The sequence below is a fragment of the Schistocerca piceifrons genome, chromosome 7 (genome assembly GCF_021461385.2).
Source record: "Schistocerca piceifrons isolate TAMUIC-IGC-003096 chromosome 7, iqSchPice1.1, whole genome shotgun sequence".
Taxonomy (NCBI): Eukaryota; Metazoa; Arthropoda; class Insecta; order Orthoptera; family Acrididae; genus Schistocerca; species Schistocerca piceifrons.
In genome coordinates this window covers 272,405,403-272,428,975 of record NC_060144.1, presented here as the reverse complement: position 1 = coordinate 272,428,975, position 23,573 = coordinate 272,405,403, and the positions used below count along the sequence as shown (strand labels likewise).

Genomic DNA, 23,573 nt, shown 5'->3' with positions numbered 1-23,573 from the left:
TAAAACAGAAGTGAAGCCTCACCACAACAGCATTCTAATGTGATGTTCTGCTACTACTTACCTTAATTTTTGATCAAATGACAGGAATAAGCAACTTAATGGATATGTGTTTTTTCTTACATGGAAATTTGTGTTTTACCACAACAAATATTACTTCATAAACAACATAACACAAAGAGACTGTTAAGGAATATTAAGATACTGAAATGTGGAAAAACGTAAATTTCTGTCAGAACCACTCAGATATGAAAAGTTCAAACAAAAGTTTCAGTGGGACCTAGAATGTGGTCCTCTGTGAGAAAAAGCGTTTTAACAGGTGTAATATAATTCTGCTGAACTACCAGTTTTTGTCAAACTACGATGGATGGAAAGCACATAAGCAGAGATGTGACACTTTTAGCTGCAACATAAAACTGCTTGGAAATGTCTCTCCTTTCATTTCAGTCTTTATACTTACACAATTCCTTTTTAGAAAGTATCCTTAATATATTCAAGCATCTGCCAGTCAAAGTTTTTCTAGCATTTGAATGATGATCTAACATGGATCTAACAAACCTGTGACTATTTGTGCTGTCGTTCTTTGTATACATTCAAATCCCCTGTTAGTCATCTGTGGTATGAGTACCACAAACTTTAGCAGTATTCTAAGATGGGACACAGAAGTATTTTGTCAGTAGTTTCAATTGTAGATTGATTGCAATTTCCCAGTGTCTTGCCAACTAATCAAAATCTGACACCTGATTTATCTATTACTGAACGTATGTGCTCATCCACAGGGTATATACGTGGACAAGGAAAAAAAAAATTTCCGGATTTTTCCCGGATTTCTCGGTTTAAAACACACTTTCTCCCGGGTGAAAATACACTTTTTCCATGTTAAGTGACAGTATACTCTTCCATGGCACTGAAAAACTCATCAATCCTTTGAACGTTTATGGGTTTATATGCTGACGTAGAATTTCCCGGCACTTTAGAGAACGAAACTCAGGAGGGAAAAACACATTTTGGAAGACCTTTGATGCGCAGCAACATGTACGTTGCATATTTTTGTATTATGAAGGTATAAATTTGAATTCCACCAAACACCGAATGTCACTTTCCGAAACATTGAAATCAAGATTGTGATGCACTTTTGTAAGCCAGTCATAGCTCATGTCACGTGATCTCGCGAGCTGATGACAGCATAGGGCAGGTGATGTAGTCAGCCAATAGCAAGATCACTCTTCAGTAGCGCGAACACACAAATAAGGAAAGTCCATGGTTTAAATTTATATACATAGAATTCACATATAATATTGGTCTCTAATAAGCTGGAAGAGAAGCTGAGCTTCCACATATAATGTTGATCTTTTTTGCGCATGTTACACTTCAAGGCACATCACACAAACGTCCCAGTAAAATTTTTAATAAAGACGTAAATGTCTGATCTTCTGGGCTCGCATTCTTCTAAATGGTCATCCTCAAAGAGCTGATTTTTAAATGAGAGTAAAATGCTTTGTGATTTAAGAAATTCATCGTACATCTCGCACATAGTTTATCTCATGTAAAAAGAAATCTGCTTTGAATGTAACGCTTTTCAAACCACCATTCGCAATATTTTCCCACGACCTGTTAGAAATAGGTTCGTTTCAGCAGTTGCAAGAGAGCGCCAGATAACAGGCGTTACCCGTGCTTGCACAGCTACGATGACGCAGGAAGCCCATATGTTTGTACGTGCAAAACATTAAAAGATCTTACATTAAGTCATAAAAGAAGAAAGGCCGAAGAGGATACTTCAAGAGCATCGGAATTTCGTGAACCATACAAAAATGCATAATTCGGCTTAAAATGCACATTCGTATGTACATTTTCTTGGAGTACCAGTACTGTATTATCTCATGTTTTGTTCTTTATTATGGCATAATGCCATATGTGCACTTCAAATGCAGCGAACAGTTGAAACTAGCCAATAGTGTGAAATTAAACACTTCATTTCAAATAAATTGACTGCCTCGGCAGAAAAGATTAATAAAAGCCTTATCTCTTTAGCAAACCGGCAAAAATAACTTCATTGTTCTGTAAGGTGATTAATGCTTGACTGTCAGAAAGGTGCGAATAAAATCTGAAACTAACAATATATTTTAGCCTTCCATAATTATGCGCAAGTATTTTAATTCATTTGATAGCTCCCGGCCACAAAAATCAGTTTTGTTATCATTTAACATGAGAACAAACTAAGAGGAAACAACAAAATTACTGAACGTAAACACAGGTCACGTGGAGATGACCCACCTCCCCACCACAACTCATGACTGCTCTGTGCATCAGCCCCAGATTTACTGTATTTCCGAACTGGGGCAAAATTTAAGTAGTGGTGCCCAGCCACACTTCTGTAACCAGAAGCGCAATAGCCCACCCACAACTGCTCAAATGAATCTAATTTAAACAGTTGTCACGTCACACTCATCGGAGGCAGTTTGTTGTTATAAAGCATTGCATAGTCTTCCTGGAGCCTTTGACACACTGCTGTTGGCAGACGTTTGTATGAGCATTGTTTTGTTGTTGTATACGGCGCATTTCCTTTGCAACTTAAGTTTTATTTTCATTTTTTTTCTCTCGTTCATGTTTTGTTACTACAGTATTATGCTGTTCTAGTGGGATACAGTAATATCCTTTGTTAGAGTATTGGTTCTTACCAATCAAAATCACAAAAATTTAACTGAAAACTAAAACAATGAAAAATTCCCGGAATTCTAAACAATTCCCGGGTTTTTCCCGGTTGTCCCGGGTCGTATACACCCTGTTCCATTTCATATCCCCACTAATTGTTACACAAATACTAATTGTTACACAATTACTAATTCCAATAGCGACTCATAGATACTGTAGTCTTAGTGTACTTCTTTTGTCTGCATTTTGTGAAGTGCACAATTTTACATTTTTGAACATCTAAAGCAAGCCGACAATCTTTGTACCACCCACACTGAAATAATATCAAGATGTGGCTGGAAATTTTTGTAGCTTGTTTCAGATAGTACTCCATAAAATGAGCATCATCTGCAAAAATTCTGAGGTTGTTATTAATATTGTCTTTTGAGTCACTTGTATAGAACATTATCAGCAACAGTCCCAACACGTTCCCCTGGAGTATACCTGACAATATTTCTACATCTGCTGATAAACTCTCCATGTATGAAATGGAATTGCTATTTTCATTTTTTCTGATGTTTTTTGCTTATACATTTATTAACATGTTATTTCATTTTATTTTATGTGATCTTAATAATTGAAACTATGGTGGTGTATAAAACTGTAAATCAATCTACTCGGAATTTTTTTAAATGTAATTTTAATTGAGGTGTGTTGAGTTATACAAACATATCAATAGCTGTATGAAAGAACACCAACAATAAATTTGAAGAGTGAAAACTGAAGGTGATTGTTGTGGGGTGCAAAAGAAAGTTATCACGTCTGTGGCCCATGTTAAATAAGTGATGGGTGATATGCTTTTGTTGCGGTTTTGGTGTGTACCCTGGACAAGGTGTTAGTAACCACAATACGTCTATATGCTCTTGCCCGGAGCTAAATGTTCTGAGGCTGCTAACCCAAGAAAATAATATCATCTGTTAATGATTATGACTAGAAACGTGAAATTCACGAAAATGTTCCATTTAACATACACTAATATGTTGTTTATTATTAACATGAAATGAAACTGCCACACTATCTTGAAGTACAAACTGGAACTAAGGGCCATATAAGAAGCTGCCAACACGATATTAACAGCAGCAGAGATTGCCACTTTCAATTTTTAACATGATGATGTGCAGATATATCTAACTGCGACAGTTAAGTTCACGTTTCCAATGGTGAAGCAATTTTCTACAGAAAACTTCTACCTTATGCAAAACACAATTTATCTGTTTTTTTTTTTTTTTCTTTTACTTACACATGTGATGCAGAATAATAATAATAATAATAATAATTTATAATAAAAACCACTAACAATAGAACAAAGTCTTGGGACCGGTACAGGAAAAAAAAGTGAATTCTCTTGCATACGGCAGAAATTTTCTCCAATATTTCTTTGCAAGCACAGAAATTAATAACAGCTAAAATACCAAATTAATGATGATGTATCTATTTTCTGCCACAGAATTGCTATGTATGCGAAGAGGAACATTCTATAAAGGTGAAGTGTCAGTATTTTTATTCTATTAATTTTTCTTACTACTAATTATGGTTTCTGGCCATAAAGTCAGACAATTTTGACCCATATCATTACCTGAATACATGTGTATGCGAACTGGATAACTCCTGTGCACAATTTTCGGCAGAATGCTGTAGCTAAAGGCAAGAGTGCAGCTGCCACTCCATGTTCATCCATTGCTGAGTCATCCTGTTCAACAACATGCCATTGAAATAATATTTTCAAGTTGTACACATTTACATTAGACATAGGTAAATAGATACATTCAACCTTAGTAACACACGAACACAAACAAGACAGTTGACAATGATGGACACTAATTAATCACATACAGAAAATTTTTTTATCATTTACAAAAATATTTGAAGAGAGAACTTTATACTCTCTCAATGCAAATTCTGAGTCCAAACAAAGACTGCAAGACATAAATCAGACTACGAAAAGTTTCTCTGCAAAAAATAGTATGCCTCCATACATTCAGAATTAGTAATAGCCACAAACCCACCCAACAGTGGACCAGTCTCTTCTCAAAGAATGTCTCACTGTTGACTTACGTATTTCATCCTGTCTGTCCAGATTGACAACAATAGTATTGTTACTTGTTAGTTTGTTGACAAAATCTGGACTAGTGTACCACTTTTCAAAATAAATATGAAAACCTTTTTCAGTAAAATCGTGCAAGCTGGAAAACAATTCAATAACTTACTTCTTTCCAAAGGATAATGAGTAGCATAATTTCCTGTACAAATAATGGAGTATCACTTATATTCACAATAGCTCTCATCGTATTCATAAAATTTTATATCAAATCTGGTATGCTTTTAAGGAATAAATACTGGCAATCCTAGATGCCATTACCACACTAAGAGAAACTCATCGATTGTAATGCCCTTGTGTGATAAATAAACCAATCCGAATTTACATCTCAGATGCTCCGTAACTGGTTGAACTTTGACAGTTTTACGCTGAAAGTGCTAAAGGTACCAAATGGTGTACCGTCTGCAAAGTGGCAGAATATCAACAGTAGATGAAACACTTCTTCAGTCTATAATGAATGGTGTGTCAAATGATTCCTTCATAAAGAAGTAAAATTCCTGTTCTGGATTGTGGATGGTTCCCGGAACAATGATGTTTCAATTAGCATCTTCACTTCATCATCTTTTGTATATACTAATGGCAATGCCTAGACTTTGTTGGTGAATTAGAATGAGAAACTATGAACTGATCTGGACATAAACAAGTTTGATCAGCTACTATTTGGCATAAAGCCATTAACAAAATAGGTAAAAAATAACTATTCACATCATTTTGTGTTAGTAGTGGATTCCACACATTGTTTCAGTAAACAAAAGAGTGATTAGATGAACTATTGTGCACAATGCAGATGTTGGCTAATGTTGTGGTGCTCTATTTTCAGATGGTTCTGAATCAGTGCCCCTTCAATTACCTCACCGTCCATGTCTTGCCAAGTTTCACAGTCATCATTAAAGTTATGGACCCTATAAGCAGCTAATTAACCAATCTAAGTCCTTTCTCTTACAGAGGGTGAGGGCAAAACTGTGACAGCTATTCAAATTTGGACTGTCCTCCTGAGGTTTGAGGAGAAGGATTAAAGTAACTTATTTTCACGGGCCTGGAAACTGATCATTTTCGTATATAAGGGTCAGGGAGGATCCCCCCAGCACTTCTAGTGAGGTGCCACTGTATAAAGTAGTTGGATGCGAAACAGACAAAGATAGTGTTCCCACTTTGAAATTGATTATAGTGGACTTTATAATTGGTAGACCAACAGTTCCAACCCCTTCCCTCCTCTGTGATAAGGAATCCCATTTCTCACCACAGTATTGACAGAACACCCTGCAACCCTTGCGGAAATCCCCTAGTCTGTCTTACATACTATTCACAAACTATCCACAATTTTATTTCTTTTATTATCATGTGGTATTTTGCTCTCATCACTTGAAACGCTTTGAGGTTCTCAGTATTTATCCTACACTTAAAATTCTGTTAAGTTGCACACTCGTTCCTACTGTACGTATCATTCTTCATTTCACCAGAAAACAGGCTGTCTTCCAAGCTGAGCCGAGGACTTAAGCTTGGACGTGGACGATCTGGCGATATGATCCACTAATTTTTGGATGATGTGACCACATTCAAGTACATTAAGGTGGCTGTAAAACATCCAGCTTGTCTTATTGAGCACCCATCTTGGCAGCTTTCTTTTGAACAAAGCTCTGTTCTGGAAGGTGAATCCAAATCATGTAGTAATCAGTGGAGTAGATCACTGACTAATTCATAACAAGCACAATATTGTGGGCTGGACAGCATAGTGAAAGGCCACGGGGCAGCAAGAATCCCATATCAGTGCTGAAGTGTGTCTCATGTCACATATTCAGAAAACATAAATCATGTGCAAATACACTTTAACAATAACGTTTTATAGGCTGGTGTAAGCACAGAGAGGTGAGCTATACAAGGTATGCATCTTTGACGAAGAGTGCTCCTCTTTTAGCTCTACCTCAGAGAATACAACCCTACCACACAGGGGCACTGGATAGGTTAAACTGTGTTTCTAAGAGGCGCAAGTATTAAGATCTACCCTGGGCAGAACCTATCTACACTCCATCATAAAATGAGGTGTGTCTTCCCATGAGGTTTGATTTAATCATTTCCCATAAATTTCAACTTAAGTGTAAATAAATACAACCCCCACTGAGGGGCTTCAAACTTTTTAATCAGCTGGGTTTTTAATCACTCATTTCTCCTTCAGTTGGACAATGGTGATTGGGTTGTTGTAGGTAAAATGTTCACTTTTTCTTGGTTTGCTTGAAGGAATAAACTTATGGTCTTTACTTAGTTTTAATCTTCATTGCTGGCATGACTTACATAGACTAATCCTTTCTGATCACTTGATCTGTTCAACAGGGCAAAAAATTATTTATGTGCTATATAACCCTTGTTTGCCAAAGAATAGCATTGTTGTGCCAAGACATGTATCTCTTATATTTTCTTCTCCTTCTCCTCCTCCTCCTCCTCCTCCTCCTCCTCTATGTAAAGTTGTACAGTCTCAAATCCAAATTTGTTTCTCTGAACAGTTCACACAGAATGGTGGCACAGAAAACACTTTTCCATCTACATGTACCGGTTAAACACATTTTCAGCAGGTCTCAGGTCCATTTCAGGGCATAGTAGTAGGTTTACAATGCTAACACTTAAAACAGTGCTGTGAGTTACAGATTTACTGCTTCACATTATCACAGAAAGCCTTTCTGTTCCTTGTTAGGGAAATGTCAGCTGTCTTCCTGAGCTTGCCACATACTTTCTTCACAATATTCTTCCATCGGTCACAACTTCACCTATCCCCTAATCTTAAGTCTAGTATGCCAATACCTCTCATGTCTCTACAAAATAACACCATTGTGATATTTGACGGTGCTGTGCATTTTTGGTACAACTGGCGATACCCCAAACAATTTGGCATTACAAATCTGCTCAGTTTCAAGGGAAGTAGCAGTTTTCACTAAAAGCATACCACAAACCTTTTCTGAACAATCCCTTGTCTCTTTCTGATGACAATTTATATATTCTGAGGAATACCGAGTCACATTACAGCCAGAGTGGTCTCTTGTATGACAGCACTCTTGGTGTGCAATCTAAAGTTGTATTCACTAAGTAGGAAGTTACCCTTTCCATGCAATACAGCCATTTCACTTGGAGAAGTTTGTGAGGATTAATCCATTTTCATCCCTTGACAGCTAGGGGAAACATTCTGGGGAGCAGCAGATGCCTCACAGGTTGTCCATTAACAACTGCTTTTCCATGACAGTCAGCCATCCCATAAACACAACATATAGTTAATTTGGAAGTGGTTTTTCTTCTCTCTCTCTCTTTTTTTTTTTTTTGGGGGGGGGGGGGCTTTCACTATCCACTGTACAATAGCTTGTGGGGTATACAGGGTGGTCCATTGATAGTGACCGGGCCAAATATCTCACGAAATAAGCGTCAAACGAAAAAAATTACAAAGTCCGAAACTTGTCTAGCTTGAAGGGGGAAACCAGATGGCGCTATGGTTGGCCCACTAGACGGCACTGCCATAGGTCAAACGGATATCAAATGCATTTTTTAAAAGAGGAACCCTCATTTTTTATTACATATTTGAGTAGAACATAAAGAAATATGAACGTTTTAGTTGGACCATTTTTTTCGCTTTGTGATAGATGGTGCTGTAATAGTCACAAACATATGGCTCACAATTTTAGACGAACAGTTGGTAACGGGTATGTTTTTTAAATTAAAATACAGAACGTAGGTACGTTTGAACGTTTATTTCGGTTGTTCCAATGTGATACATGTACCTTTGTGAATTTATCATTTCTGAGAACACAGGCTGTTACAGCATTATTAACAGTAAGTACCACAGGTATTCGTTTGACGGTTATTTCGTGAGATATTTGGCCCAGTCACGATCAATGGGCCACCCTGTATATGTAGATGCATCATCTTTCCATTTGCTATCCAAGCAATTAAGCTAAGTTCCTGGCTCTTCATGAGTGCAACATACATTACAGCATGTAGTAATCACTGACACATGCACACATTGAAAAATGTTTGTGCTGGTGGACATCAGGAAGTGTTGATTGATAGCCAGCTTGGAAACTCCATGTTTTCCAAACCTGAACCTAGCAATTATGACTGAGGTCCCTAAATGCTCACCATTTAGCATCACGACAAGGACTCATGCACAGCCTATGGAATTAATGGACATGGCTGAAGGATTCCTTCTTTTATATTCTCACAAAGTGGGCAACTTCAACTCCTTCCTCTCAGTGTTACCTCTGAATTTCATGAACACTGGAAACTGAGCCCCAACGTGTGATAAATTTGATATTTTCTTTTTTTATATAGAAGAGGGGGTGGGGCGGGGGGGAGTAATATCTTACTCATCAGTGGCAAGGCCGTAGAGCACCAGTATTAGATGACAACGGATATTTAAAGCCTTCACCCAGACAATTTTTAGAGTGTTCAATGTAACATTAAATTTACTATATTAGAAGGAAAGCAAGATACCATTTTGAAGACAACTCAATTTGTAACACCAAGAACTTTGTAAGAAGTAACCTCAAATAACTGCAATTTCTGCTCCCTGGTGCATTAAAGCTTAGATGTATTTCATTAAAAATAATGTAAAAATCCTAGGATTTTTAATTATATCTCTTAAGAAATCATTCATCACTAGTAATTAGTATTTACACTTATGTTTGAGGCACATTTTCTGGAAACAAATTCTCTTAAAAATAGTAGAGTAAGCTAAAACCCTTTCTCTTACACCCTCTCTGTGAAGAGGCATCATCACATTAATACTCATATCTTTACATACTTCTCATCACTAATAAGGTCTTTCACCTAAGAACCTGCCATTTACGAAATTTAAACCATTGCTGGAACACATGTAATCGCTGCATCTGCAAGAATAATACATAATACAAAACGACCATGCTTCAGTATTTATTGTTCATATTAATTTCTTTGACAGTTCTCAAATTTTAAAATGATGATGAAAGGAGGTATAATTATTCTCCCAAGAGAAATGTGTGAGGTGAGTTAATGAGCAATATCTTCCTCCTTAGCATCCAAAATATCTTGCTCACTCAACAAACATGATATACCTGCACTAAAATTTCAGCAAACTGTGAAATCTCATGAGGACATGAATGAAACTACATCAATTTGACCGTATAATCCCAGCCACTTTCAATGGCAGCTATTACATTCACTAATGTTCCCTTCAAAGTCTAGAAATTGACAACAGAAGACCAGTTAAGGGACAGGTAGTAAGACATTCGTACACTGTTCTCATACACAATGGGTGCAGTTTTCATGCATCATGAAAACTGCAGCCTGATCTATATCTGGGACGGCCTTTTTAACACAAATTTAAGGCCCAAGCTATGCTTGAGCTTGGTCTCCAAAGTGTTAACAATCTTGCCAGGTCATCAAAAAGCAAACAGCACATATGAAATGCATGAGAAAGAAATGAAAGTTCATTCACAGGAGAGATAACGGCTGACCATTACTTGGCTTCTGAAGCTGAAATTTCAAGTAATGCTTGCATAAAAATATAAAAGACTATACTTGGCTTTCAAAAGTGTTAAAGGACACCTAACAAACTCAATATTTACTGTACAATTCTGAGTATTGCACAATAATATCCCCATTTCTACCAAGACTTCACAATTTGAGGACATGTAAATAACTAATACGACAATGCCAAATGAATATGAATACATCAGAAAAGACAGATGAAAGGAACCATGCACTGGAGTGCATTCAGGTGGGTAATTTTCAGCAATTGCTTGTAGAGTCTTTCAACCGAAGTGTTTACGTGCAGGGAAGTGACATTGAAACTAGTGATTTGTTGATTTCAGAATCTTATTTATTGAAGAAAAATATAACAACGTTGCCTACTTATCGTCTACAATCATGTACCTCACTCTTTTCAGATTTATATATCGTTTCAGCATTGTGTAAAGTGAAATCCAATGATTACATGAACAGTATCTTTTCTGTGTATATAAGGTGCAACAAGCTTCATCAGTTAATTGAAATATTCCTCATTTGTCCTTAAGTCAATCCCACAGTCATCCGGTTCTGCTGAAAGCTCTTTTTGCACACCAGTCTGGCCATGTGTACTATACCTTCCCAGTCACTTTATTACCCATTGCCACCTCCTCTTGTGTTTCTTTTTGCAGCGTGTAGCAATTGCAAAAGCAACACAAGTGAGAATCAACACGTACGCTATGAAGGAATAGTTTTCATTGACGCATTCCGGGCTTAGATACTGCACAATAACATTATGCCATTCTGGCCCCATACTTTCACACAATATACTGTTACAATGTTATTGCAAAATAAATACTGTGCATGTGAGGGACCTTTTATTTTTTTCCTCAGAGCAGAAAGAGGGACAGACTGGGGAAGGGTACTCACACCCCAAATCTTTCCTCCTTGGGAAAGGAACAAACAGTTCTGAAAGTTGGATACAGTTTCTTCTATTTTTTAAATATGTCTAACTGATGTACATGGATTTTTGCCTTTTGTCAGTAAGTATTCACAGGCCTGTCTGTCTCTTTTGTACTATTACATAAGTGAATTTCCCTTTGATGCAAATGAAGTGACATGAAAAATATCCTGAAAAAAGCTCAAAGAAAGTATGCCCAAGAATCAAATGTTAACCACTGGTTACACACAAACTAATAACTGTGACACACAAACATTGCAACATGTCATTATGTTACCATTTATTTACACATTATGTAAAGGATAGACCGCTACTCACCATATAGAGTGAGAACCAATCTATCCATTTATTTACGTAGCCATAACAAATGGTCCTCCCCCCCAAGAACCATGGACCTTGCCGCTGGTGGGGAGGCTTGCGTGCCTCAGCGATATAGACAGCCATACTGTAGTTGCAACCACAACGGACGGGTATCTGTTGAGAGGCCAGACAAGCGTGTGGTTCCTGAAGAGGGGCAGCAGCCTTTTCAGTAGTTGCACGGGCAACAGTCTGGTTGATTGACTGATCTGGCCTTGTAACACTAGCCAAAACGGCCTTGCTGTGCTGGTACTGCGAACGGATGAAAGCAAGAAGAAACTACATCCGTAATTTTCCCCCGAGGGCATGCAGCTTTACTGTATGGTTTAATGATGATGGCGTCCTCTTGGGTAAAATAGTCTCCCATTCGGATCTCCGGGCGGGGACTACTCAGGAGGACGTCGTTATCAGGAGAAAGAAAACTGGTGTTCTACAGATCGGGTCGTGGAATGTCAGATCCCTTAATCGAGTAGGTAGGTTAGAAAATTTAAAAAGGGAAATGGATAGGTTAAAGTTAGATATAGTAGGAATTAGTGAAGTTCGCTGGCAGGAGGAACAAGAGTTTTGGCCAGGCGAATACAGGGTTATAAATACAAAATCAAATAGGGGTAATGCAGGAGTTGGTTTAATAATGAATAAAAAAATCTGAGTGTGGGTAAGCTACTACAAACAGCATAGTGAACGCATTATTGTGGCCAAGATCGACACGAAGCCCACGCCTACTACAGTAGTACAAGTTTATATGCCAACCAGCTCTGCAGATGACGAAGAAATTGAAGAAATGTATGATGAAATAAAAGAAATTATTCAGATAGTGAAGGGAGACGAAAATTTAATAGTCATGGGTGACTGGAATTCGATAGTAGGAAAAGGAAGAGAAGGAAACGTAGTAGGTGAATATGGATTGGGGGTAAGAAATGAAAGAGGAAGCCGCCTGGTAGAATTTTGCACAGAGCACAACTTAATCATAGCTAACACTTGGTTCAAGAATCATAAAAGAAGGTTGTATACATGGAAGAAGCCTGGAGATATTAAAAGATTTCAGATATATTATATAATGGTAAGACAGAGATTTAGGAACCAGGTTTTGAATTGTAAGACATTTCCAGGGGCAGATGTGAACTCTGACCACAATCTATTGGTTATGAACTGTAGATTAAAACTGGAGAAACTGCAAAAAGCTGGGAATTTAAGGAGATGGGATCTGGATAAACTGACTAAACCAGAGGTTGAACAGAGTTTCAGGAAGAGCATAAGGGAACAATTGTCACAAATGGGGGAAAGAAATACAGTAGAAGAAGAATGGGTAGCTCTGAGGGATGAAGTAGTGAAGGCAGAGGATCAAGTAGGTAAAAAGACGAGGGCTAGAAGAAATCCTTGGGTAACAGAAGAAATATTGAATTTAATTGATGAAAGGAGAAAATATAAAAATGTAGTAAATGAAGCAGGCAAAAGGAATACAAACGTCTCAAAAATGAGATAGACAGGAAGTGCAAAATGGCTAAGCAAGATGGGTAGAGGACAAATGTAAGGATGTAGAGGCTTATCTCACTAGGGGTAAGATAGATACTGCCTACAGGAAAATTAGAGAGACCTTTGGAGAAAAGAGGACCACTTGTATGAATATCAAGAGCTCAGATGGAAACCCAGTTCCAAGCAAAGAAGGGAAAGCAGAAAGGTGGAAGGAATATATAGAGGGTCTATACAAGGGTGATGTACTTGAGGACAATATCATGGAAATGGAAGAGGATGTAGATGAAGATGAAATGGGAGATACGATACTGCGTGAAGAGTTTGACAGAGCACTGAAAGACCTGAGTCGAAACAAGGCCCCGGGAGTAGACAACATTCCATTGGAACTACTGACGGCCTTGGGAGAGCCAGTCCTGACAAAACTCTACCATCTGGTGAGCAAGATGTATGAGACAGGCGAAATTCCCTTAGACTTAAAGAAGAATATAATAATTCCAATCCCAAAGAAAGCAGGTGTTGACAGATGTGAAAATTACCAAACAATCAGTTCAATAAGTCACGGATGCAAAATACTTACGAGAATTCTTTACAGAAGAATGGAAAGACTGGTAGAAGCCGACCTCTGGGAAGATCAGTTTGGTTTCCGTAGAAATATAGGAACACGTGAGGCAAGACTGACCCTACGACTCATCTTAGAAGCTAGATTAAGGAAAGGCTAACCTACGTTTCTAGCATTTGTAGACTTAGAGAAACCTTTTGACAATGTTGACTGGAATACTCTCTTTCAAATTCTGAAGGTGGCAGGGGTAAAATACAGGGAGCAAAAGGCTATTTACAATTTGTACAGAAACCAGATGGCAGTTATAAGAGTCGAGGGGCATGAAAGGGAAGCAGTGGTTGGGAAGGGAGTGAGACAGGGTTGTAGCCTCTCCTCGATGTTAGTCAATCTGTATATTGAGCAAGCAGTGAAGGAAACAAAAGAAAAATTCGGAGTAGGTATTAAAATCCACGGGGAAGAAATAAAAACGTTGACGTTCGCCGATGACATTGTAATTCTGTCAGAGACAGCAAAGGACTTGGAAGAGCAGTTGAATGGAATGGACAGTGTCTTGAAAGGAGGATGTAAGATGAACATCAACAAAAGCAAAACGAGGATAATGGAATGTAGTCGAATTAAGTCGGGTGATGCTGAGGGAATCAGATTAGGAAATGAGACACTTAAAGTAGTAAGGGAGTTTTGCTATTTGGGGAGCAAAATAACTGATGATGGTCGAAGTAGAGAGGTTATAAAATGTAGACTGGCAATTGCAAGGAAAGCGTCTCTGAAAAAGAGAAATTTGTTAACATCGAGTATTGATTTAAGTGTCAGGAAGTCGTTTCTGAAAGTATTTGTATGGAGTGTAGCCATGTATGGAAGTGAAACATGGACGATAAATAGCTTAGACAAGAAGAGAATAGAAGCTTTCGAAATGTGGTGCTACAGAAGAGTGCTGAAGATTAGATTGGTAGATCATATAACTAATGAGGAGGTATTGAATAGGATTGGGAAGAAGAGAAGTTTGCGGCACAACTTGACTAGAAGAAGGGCATAAAGGGATCACCAATTTAGTATTGGAGTGCAGTGTGGAGGGTAAAAATTGTAGAGGGAGACCAAGAGATGAATACGCTAAGCAGATTCAGAAGGATGTAGGTTGCAGTAGGTACTGGGAGATGATGAAGCTTGCACAGGGTAGAGTAGCATGGAGAGCTGCATCAAACCAGTCTCAGGACTGAAGACAACAACAACAACAACAACAACAACAACAACAACAAAAACTGGTAATGTAGTGCCTAATTATGTTTCATTTTCTTCTTTTCCATTTTATAGTTTCAGTGGTTTATTCATACATTATGGATAAAATATACATGTTCCAAGCATACCTGCAATGCACAATTCATCAGGCGAACAACTAAATCAAATTGCTGATGCTCAAGCATTGCTTTATTTCCCATCACATGTTGGGCCAATTCAGTGCATAATGCCAAACGAGCAGCTTTGGATTTTAGTGCCCTCAAAACAGCTGGGAATGTCTTACGGGCATCAGATATCTTGTTCTCAAATATGCAGTTTATACAGTTGCGCAAAACCTGTAAACAAGAACATTACGCTTTTTACAAATTAAATTTTTTTTTCATTATTTGTTGTATCACAATTTGTAAACATCTCCTATCAGATCTCACCAACTATGATAAATAACATAGCTTATTCTAAAATGGTTAAACATATGCATACAGGGCATTTTCTGTTTTTGTGTAACACAATTTTTCTGTATTTGTAACAGGAAAATTGTTAATGATTTACACTATAGGAATACAAAACTGGACAGATCTACATCATATTTTACTGAACACAACAGTCATGTTGTAACTGTGTTGCAAAAATCATTCTACCCTCATTACGAATTACACATCTAAAAGGCACTTTTCTGAACACACAAAATATTGTACAATTTTGCTTTATGAAAATGAAAAACTACAAGCTAAATCCAAGCATTTTTGTCTCCAGTAACTTGAAAAATTCTCTCTTCCTCCTCTAGAGGAAATGTTGCAAACAGAAGATGCAAGAAATTTTATTCATTAAATCCTACAATACAAAAAAAGTATTCACTCTTCTCATTAAATGCTCAGATTAGTCCATTTGGCAATTAGTTCAAAGCAATTGAAATTTTGTACCAAATTAGACATAATGAATGATTTTAGTAACTACAAATAAATGTGATATTTAGCAATAATAACCATAGTGCCTGTGTACAAAAATTCTCACAGCACCCGCCTTACCTCCAGTCTCCTTGCAGAGTTACCAACAATGTGACGTGCATCATGGATGTTTGATATGTGCGGCCCCATTGGAACAATTCGTGGCTGTACTGGCCTCAAGGAAGATAACCTTAACAAGAAAACAATGAAAATGGCGTTCCATAAATGGAATATAGACATGATCTAGTAACAGTTAATGTGTTAGTCTTACCATGACAAATCTGCCCCACTTCCATGGCTAGCAAAAACAAACAAAAATGCAGAATCACCAGTGAATAAGTAGTTAGTTTCTTGAAATGAGCCAGTTAATTGGAATAACCATTCTGTATACAACATACATAAATACCTACCTGGCCTTCAAGTTGTTCTTTGCAAGACCCTCCTCAATTATTGCCTGAACTTGAGAAGCATCAATGGCAGGCAATGGCGGTTGATGAATTCTGGCAAAAGCTCCTTCTGGTGGTTTAAGAATCTTCTGCACATATGGCTGTGGATTTGGGTTTTCATTATTGAATAGCTGCTGAGCTAAATCCTGAAAAGAGAGTTAGCATACCCTACAGTTCTGTGAAGCACAGAATACAATAAAAAGTAGCACTGTGAGCACAATATTTAAATGATTAATTGCAGAGAAAAAGAAAAACAGGTGAATTAAAGACACAATGTCATTATTTCAGGTTAGTATGTCATTATTTCAGGTTAGTATTTAATATTTCACTCCAGTTTTACTAGATCTAGATTTATAGTGCAGCAACACAAGTTTAACATGCCTCCTAATGAAACCAAGACCTAAGTTAGTCTTTCAACAGCTGCAGGGGTTATCCTTTCTCTGCTTAATGTACATGTGCGTTAAGAAGAAACAATCACCTCTGAGGAGTAAATTTTAAAAGGACCAAGTAGAACCAAAAACCAATAAGACAAGTAAATCATATAGAGCCTGTGGCGATACATACCACTCCCAATGAGCAATTTTTATCCCTACATCTTCTTAGCAACAAATGATACTTGCAACTGAGAACTATGAAGTAAGATGTTGCATGAAAAATGTACCTACTGCATATACTGTTACTTTTATCTGGATTTGGTGAGCTCTACTGAAGGACAAGGTGTGTCTTTAACAAGGGATGGTGGTCACAGCAACCTCGTGAGAGAAAATATCAGCTCGCATACGTAAATAAGTACATAACGGATCGCTAATAATCTTAGTTATTCTCCTTTTTAATTCAATTCAGAATTTGTATATGATTCAATGTATCAATAAGATGTAATTGCAAAGAAGTTAATGTACGATTCATGTAGAGAATACCCACATTTGTGATGCTACTAAAATTATTTGTTACAGATTACAAAAGTGGTGTGACAATTACCAACAGCAAAGCAAGAACAGAGGATCTGCAGTCTGACAAGGAGCAAATGCCGCAATGGTCTAAAATAAAAGATAAAGAAGAGCTAAATTATATTAAACATTACACCTCAAGCCATTCCGGAATAAGTCAGCCTGAGAGGCAAAATATAATTTACTGAATTTTGTCTTTGTTTTCCTCCAAGGTCTTTCTGTAATATCCATATTTTCGTGTTTTGGGACAGTAAATGCAGATAATTTCAACTGATGTTACAGTTGCACTTGTTAATCCAAGGAATTTTTGTCTTCACATTACATGCCCAATTTGCATAATCATTTGTTTTACTGACCACTACACCACTTACTCTGTGATTATTTGAGCTAGTACTAGAGGTTTTTATTTTAAGTTTAAATTACTGGCGGTTGTACATCCCACAGGAAACTAAAAATACTGATTAAGTAGTAATATCAAAAGAAGGTTAGTGAACTATTATACATTATGAATACCAACTTTTTGTTACATAATGGATCAAAGAAAGAAAAAGAGAGATTTTGTAAAATCAAGAGCATGTCCTTTAAAATTAGCTGAACGTAGAGTAAAATACAAGGAAAGATTACAAGATTTCAGAAGAAAGAGAGAGAAGAACTTAGCAAACTTACAGATTGAAAAGAAAGGAAGAAAGGATTGGGAACAAGTAATTTCAAGAAAATGAAGCTAGATCACTCAAGTCAACAGAAATTTCTTATTTATTAATAGAGGGAAACATTCCACATGGGAAAAATATATCTAAAAACAAAGATGATGTGACTTACCAAACGAAAGTGCTGGCACGTCGATACACACACAAACATACACACAAAATACTAGCTTTCGCAACCAACGGTTGCTTCGTCAGGAAAGAGGGAAGGAGAGGGAAAGACGAAAGGATTTGGGTTTTAAGGGAGAGGGTAAGGAGTCATTCCAATCCCGGGAGCGGAAAGACTTATCTTAGGGGGGGAAAAAAGGACGGGTGTACACTCGCGGGCGTGGTAAGTCACATCATCTTTGTTTTGAGAAACTTCTTATTTAGGTTCATATAAATCTCAGAATATTTTAGAAAAGGCAGTGAGAAAAAAATAATCCTATTTCCAGACATTTCAACTAAGAAGAATGCTGTAGTGAAGAAATTAATTGTTGCTGTGACAAGGTTTTCTAAATGTTTAAGCAAACCTACAACATATTCATACTCCCTCAACCTTAATTCTAACAGCTGTGCAGTTCCTCTCCTCGCCCCTAAGCTTTAATGATTTATCACTTAATTTAGAGAATGAGTTCGCCCTTTACCGTCCTCAGCAGACACATTGGAATACTCATATCTGCGAAGCAAACTAAATGAAACAAAACAATACACCATCATTCACATCATGTAAGTTTCTTACACACAGGAAAAAAAAAAAAAAAAAAAAAAAAAATGTGGCTTCACAACTTAGTGTTATTACAATTATCATACAGCAGAGAAAGTAGCATCAAATTGAAAAAAAGTTCCTAGTGTTGACCTGGATTGCAGCCCGAGTTCCTTTATATGAGAGATCAAAACACAAGCTCTGAGCCACTGAAACAGTTGTACAAAGGGTGCTTGATAATTATCAACATGCTAAATAACTTACATATACTTGCTTCTTTCTCCTCTGTTCATCAGTGTCCATGTAGTTGCCATAACAGTTTAGTCATGTGTTCAATAGTTCAAAAATTAATAGCCACTGTATAGTTACTGCTACTAGAGCCAAGAGACATTTAATTATTATTGGCTGTTGTCAGTAGCAACATATGTAATCATTCACGACAAATATTTTGAATTTTGCTTTCTTGCTCTCTTGCCGAGTGTCTATACAATTCCTCAAAATTAATCGTGTAAATTGTGATATGCCTCTATGAATTTTTATGAGATAAATTAATCTGCATTCATTACATACATAGTGACAAGCCACTTAACCTAACCTTATAGATCGGGGGGCGGTGGGGGGGGGGGGGGGGGGGGAGATATTTCTAGCTTTTCTAGCTTCAGCAGTGTGGGCGTGGCGTAGTTACATATTTACATGTTAGTAACAACTTTTATTATTTCAATTTGTATTTGTGCAAAGCAAAACCAATGTTTTGTGATGTCACTACATTGTAAACTGAAGATTACACTTAACCTCACGTTGCTCCACAAATTATTGTCAGTCCAAGTTGATCCTACTTCACCACAATATAATCTGGGATTAGCATTTACAAAACATAAGATTTCCAAGTAAAGCTTGATCTAAGATCATTTTCTGTGTTAATCTAAGATCAAATGCTTTATATTATCATCCGTAAATCTGCTGAATTTGAGACAAAAGGCAAAATGGGTCTCGTGAAACTAGACAACTACAGATACACTTTGCCGAATTTCTTTTTATTATTCAAGACAAAATTCAGAGTGCTCACTGGTCACACAAGCCAATTAACGGTTTTTACAACATGTGTTTTGAGTGCTGATAGAATATTTTCTTTTGCTATCATTAGTGATGATCTAATACATGGAAAGATTTCTGCTGCATCTTTTTACATAAAATTGTGGCTAAACTAAAGCTAAGGCTTCCCTGCCTCAAGAAGTTGACAACTTGTTTGCTTGTCTTTCCAGTTTAAAAACAAGTACACCTTATCCACTTTGTGTTCAGTACAGAAGGTCTTTTGAACAATACGGACTGATTATTCTTTCCCCATCTCAAGGAACAAGTGCAGTGGATGTTACCAGAGGTACAATAAGAGAAAGAATGTGGAAGCAGGTGAAATCCAAAAAAATAGCACATTGGCAGTGATAAAGATTTTTAGCAATGTGCAAAAACTTAGATTCACACAAAAACCATGTTTTTGTTCCTAATAAAGATGTATTTTCTGAATACCTGACTCTCAGTAAGACTGTGATTAATATCAGACGCTTTCCTCACATTCAAAAATGTCTTTTCTGCTTTACAACAACAGTAAGTTTGAAACAACCAAATATCGTATTGCAACTGAGGATTCAACCCTTCAAACACATGTCACATATTAAGAAGTGTATACGGATTTTTCTGAGAAATCAGTTGTTGCAGATGAAGACATATACCTGAAACAGAAGCTGAGAAGGATGTAGAACTGATAAGCATTGACTTAATGAAAAGCTGCTCCAGTTGCTTCTTTTAGAACTTCATTAAGCTCACACGGCTGTTTTCAGCCTTTACATCTGGACATTATCAAGTGCTTCTGAAACTTATGCTGTACAGAAGCAACAATGAAAGATCATTTGATGTTACGTCTCAAGAAAAGTTTCAGATGCACTTGATAATGGCCTTACATCAAGATCGAAACTGCCTGATTGAACTTGGGGCAACTCCTTGAGTTTGTCTTCATGTATAGCACCAGGTGACAGGCTGCGCTGACCAAAAACCAGCAATAAGCAAAGTGCCTGCTGGCCAAGGTACCAGCACATCCCACCAGCACCCACACTAGTCACTTCTGCCAGAAGTGGAACTTAAGACTGCCACACTTTCCAGATGCCATGTAGACCACCGAGCATCATCATCATCATCTGCTTCGATGTGGCAACTCCTCTCGGCTGTATGCCCGGGAACCCATCCTATGCAACACCACATGGCTCGCATCATCGTCTGCCGCACTTTGTCCGAGTATGCACAGGCAGCAGGATTTTACACCCACATCCAGTGTCAGTGTTCCGTCACGGTTCGGTTAACGAGAGGAGTGCTACCACATCTTCGACTCCACCTTCCCAAGCCATGTTCCCACAAGGGTTTCCCTTGACTCCAGCAGCAGTACAAAATCTGGTGTCACACACCAGATCTCTCTCCTCCCTCCTACCTCCTCGACCTCCCCCCCCCCCCCCCCCCCCCCCAAGTAACAGCATTTGGAATACTGTGGGCAGTGCAGTGTAAATAGTGCAGTGGAGTGCAGTGCACACACAGTACGAGGTGTGTTTATTACCACTCTATACCCAGCCATTTTGCCATCCCTTTACTGCCAAGTACACCACTGAAGCAGTTTTCGGATGCTGCCAGACAATGTAAGACAAAGTATTGGAAACCATTTTTAGCCTGCTCTGTTGAAAGACTCCAATACCAGCAAGGACCTCCCGTGATTAAGAGGTAGTAACTCATTAAATTTTACCATAAAATTTAAAGAATATAATTTTCAGGGAATACAATTTACAGTTTAACCTAATGTTCCTCTTATGTCACCTCTTCAGGAGGTCCCAGATTTGCACTCGGGATCCTCTTTCCCTTCAAGACTTCTCTTCTGGTTTCTTGTTTTCTGCCTTCTTTCCTTTACCAGGTCTTCAACTGACTTTTCAGCTGCAGAGGGGAGATGTAGATCAATTTTTCTCAGGATGTCTTAAGTGAAATTTCCAAACCAAAAGCCCATTCTCTCTAATACCTTCATCCTCCCTATGTCCCCATCATTAAATACAAGAACTGCATCATTAGCTTTAATTCTGACAACTGTAGCAGATGAAAATGTGGTTTTAGGGCATCCTTTCCACATAAGTGAATTCAAAGACTCATTTTCATTCTGAATTTTGCTGTGAACACACTTTCTTAGAAGTTCAGGGTCGGCTGGAAATCTTTAAGTGGGCTTGGAAGGCTACAATTTGCAAGCCTCTCCTTCTGAATGTAATCCACAGAATTGTCATTCATGGAGCTAGTATTCAGAAAGTGGGTGTAGCAGGAAGGTCGCATCACACATTTAATTATTTTTCATGCACTTAGAATGCAATTTCATGATTGAATCTTTGATGTTTGGGAACTTCCTGTCCCCAAGTTCTACTAAAAAATAAATTGAAAATCAACATTTTCATTAATTTCACAAATGTACCCCATTAAAACATCTTCTGTAGCCTCTGTGAGAGTGGCACTAAAAATGGAAACATTATGGTTACGTTTTTGAAATCCATGTCGAAAAACCAGACGAAAATGGCACATCCTTTGTTAAAATTGAACGAATTTAAAAATTAATAAATGCACTAAATATTATTCAAAAATGGAGTAAATGTTAGAGATTTCTTTAAAATTGAGACCCACAGCAGTGCTGCAAGATAACCTTTAATTTATATAGTTTCAGTTTTGCAGAGTATCACAAATTGCATTAAGAATGACAGAATTCACACAAGCCCTGTCCCTTACATAATTGGAGTTTTCAATATTTAACTAGGTAAGATTTCAAGCTTTAAGCTGAATTACTGCATGTCTCAAGTATTTCACTCTTCACGTATTTTTATTTAAAAAATGAGGTCTATAATTCAAATTAATACACAGAATTTCTGCAGCCCGTACATTCATGTATGTTCTGTATTTTTCTTGCCCCCTAAGAAACCTTTAATTTTCTTATTTAACTATAATTTAAAAATCACGGGTTATCCTTTATTCTCCACATTCAACTGCGAATGAATCATATGCCATTTAGAAGAAGAGATGTTAGAGTACTGGATGATAAACCTCATGAAAAGTTAGTGATTGACTTGTTGACACATGGAATGGCTCAAAAGTTATGTACCGAAGTATATTTAGTAACATGGCACAAAAGTTATATTTTCTATTATTAAATGATACTTTATTTAAAGATTATCTTCTCATTTGCTTTAATATAATTTCTTTAACTGTTACAAACCTGAATATGGGCAATTAATAGGCGTTGATCCTGAGCCTCCAGGCGAAATAATTCACTAAGACTGCTGTACAGTTCATCCCACACATCGCAAGGCCTCCAAGGTGGACCACGTTCAGCCACAAATCCAGTGAAGAACATGCAGTCCAACACACGAGTTGTGAAATCACAATCCATCAAACATCTTTCTCCTAAAAAAGCTGCCTGTAAGCAATGAAAATAATTTTACTACATATGAAATATCACTTTAGCAACTGTGCATTCGCCCTTCTCAGGATACCAAAGGAAGGAAGATTTGAGTCTAATGTCCCAACAACAACAATATCATTAGAGATGGAGCTCAAATTCAGCTTGGGGAAAGGTGGGAAAGGAAATTAGTTATTCCCTTTCAAAAAAAACCATCGCAGCATCCACCTGAAGTGATTTAGGGAACTCTCAAAAAACCTGCAGCTGGATAACTAGACAGAGATTTGAGCTGCTATTCTTCTGAATATGAGTCTAGTGTCTTATGACAGTCCTACCTCACTTGGTCTCTGAGCTACAATTTTTGCAAATTTGTTGACTGTCCATCGACCGGCAAAAATGGTTATACATTGCTTACAGTATCATTCATGCATTGCCATGTAATGACAAAGTGTTACTGAGGCATCATGATATTCACCCGAGTCAAATCTATGCATGTTATGGCTCCCACTCTTCCATAATATATATGATCAGGGCTGCGTTTACTCAGTACATGCAA

General features: G+C 37.5%; 1 protein-coding gene across 2 annotated transcripts in view; it reads right to left on the bottom strand.

Annotated features, from left to right (window-relative positions):
* Positions 1-23,573, bottom strand: part of LOC124804707 (myotubularin-related protein 13) — a 216,491-nt gene that overhangs the window by 126,000 nt on the left and 66,918 nt on the right. The window contains exons 8-13 of one of the 2 annotated variants that reach the window (XM_047264966.1): positions 22,835-23,035; positions 16,184-16,365; positions 16,045-16,071; positions 15,855-15,963; positions 14,958-15,164; positions 4,265-4,378 (exon numbers count right to left, since the gene is read on the bottom strand). In XM_047264966.1, coding sequence (XP_047120922.1) covers positions 4,265-4,378; positions 14,958-15,164; positions 15,855-15,963; positions 16,045-16,071; positions 16,184-16,365; positions 22,835-23,035 — 840 coding nt within the window. The remainder of the gene's footprint in view (positions 1-4,264; positions 4,379-14,957; positions 15,165-15,854; positions 15,964-16,044; positions 16,072-16,183; positions 16,366-22,834; positions 23,036-23,573) is intronic. The other variant, XM_047264967.1, reaches the window with a different exon arrangement.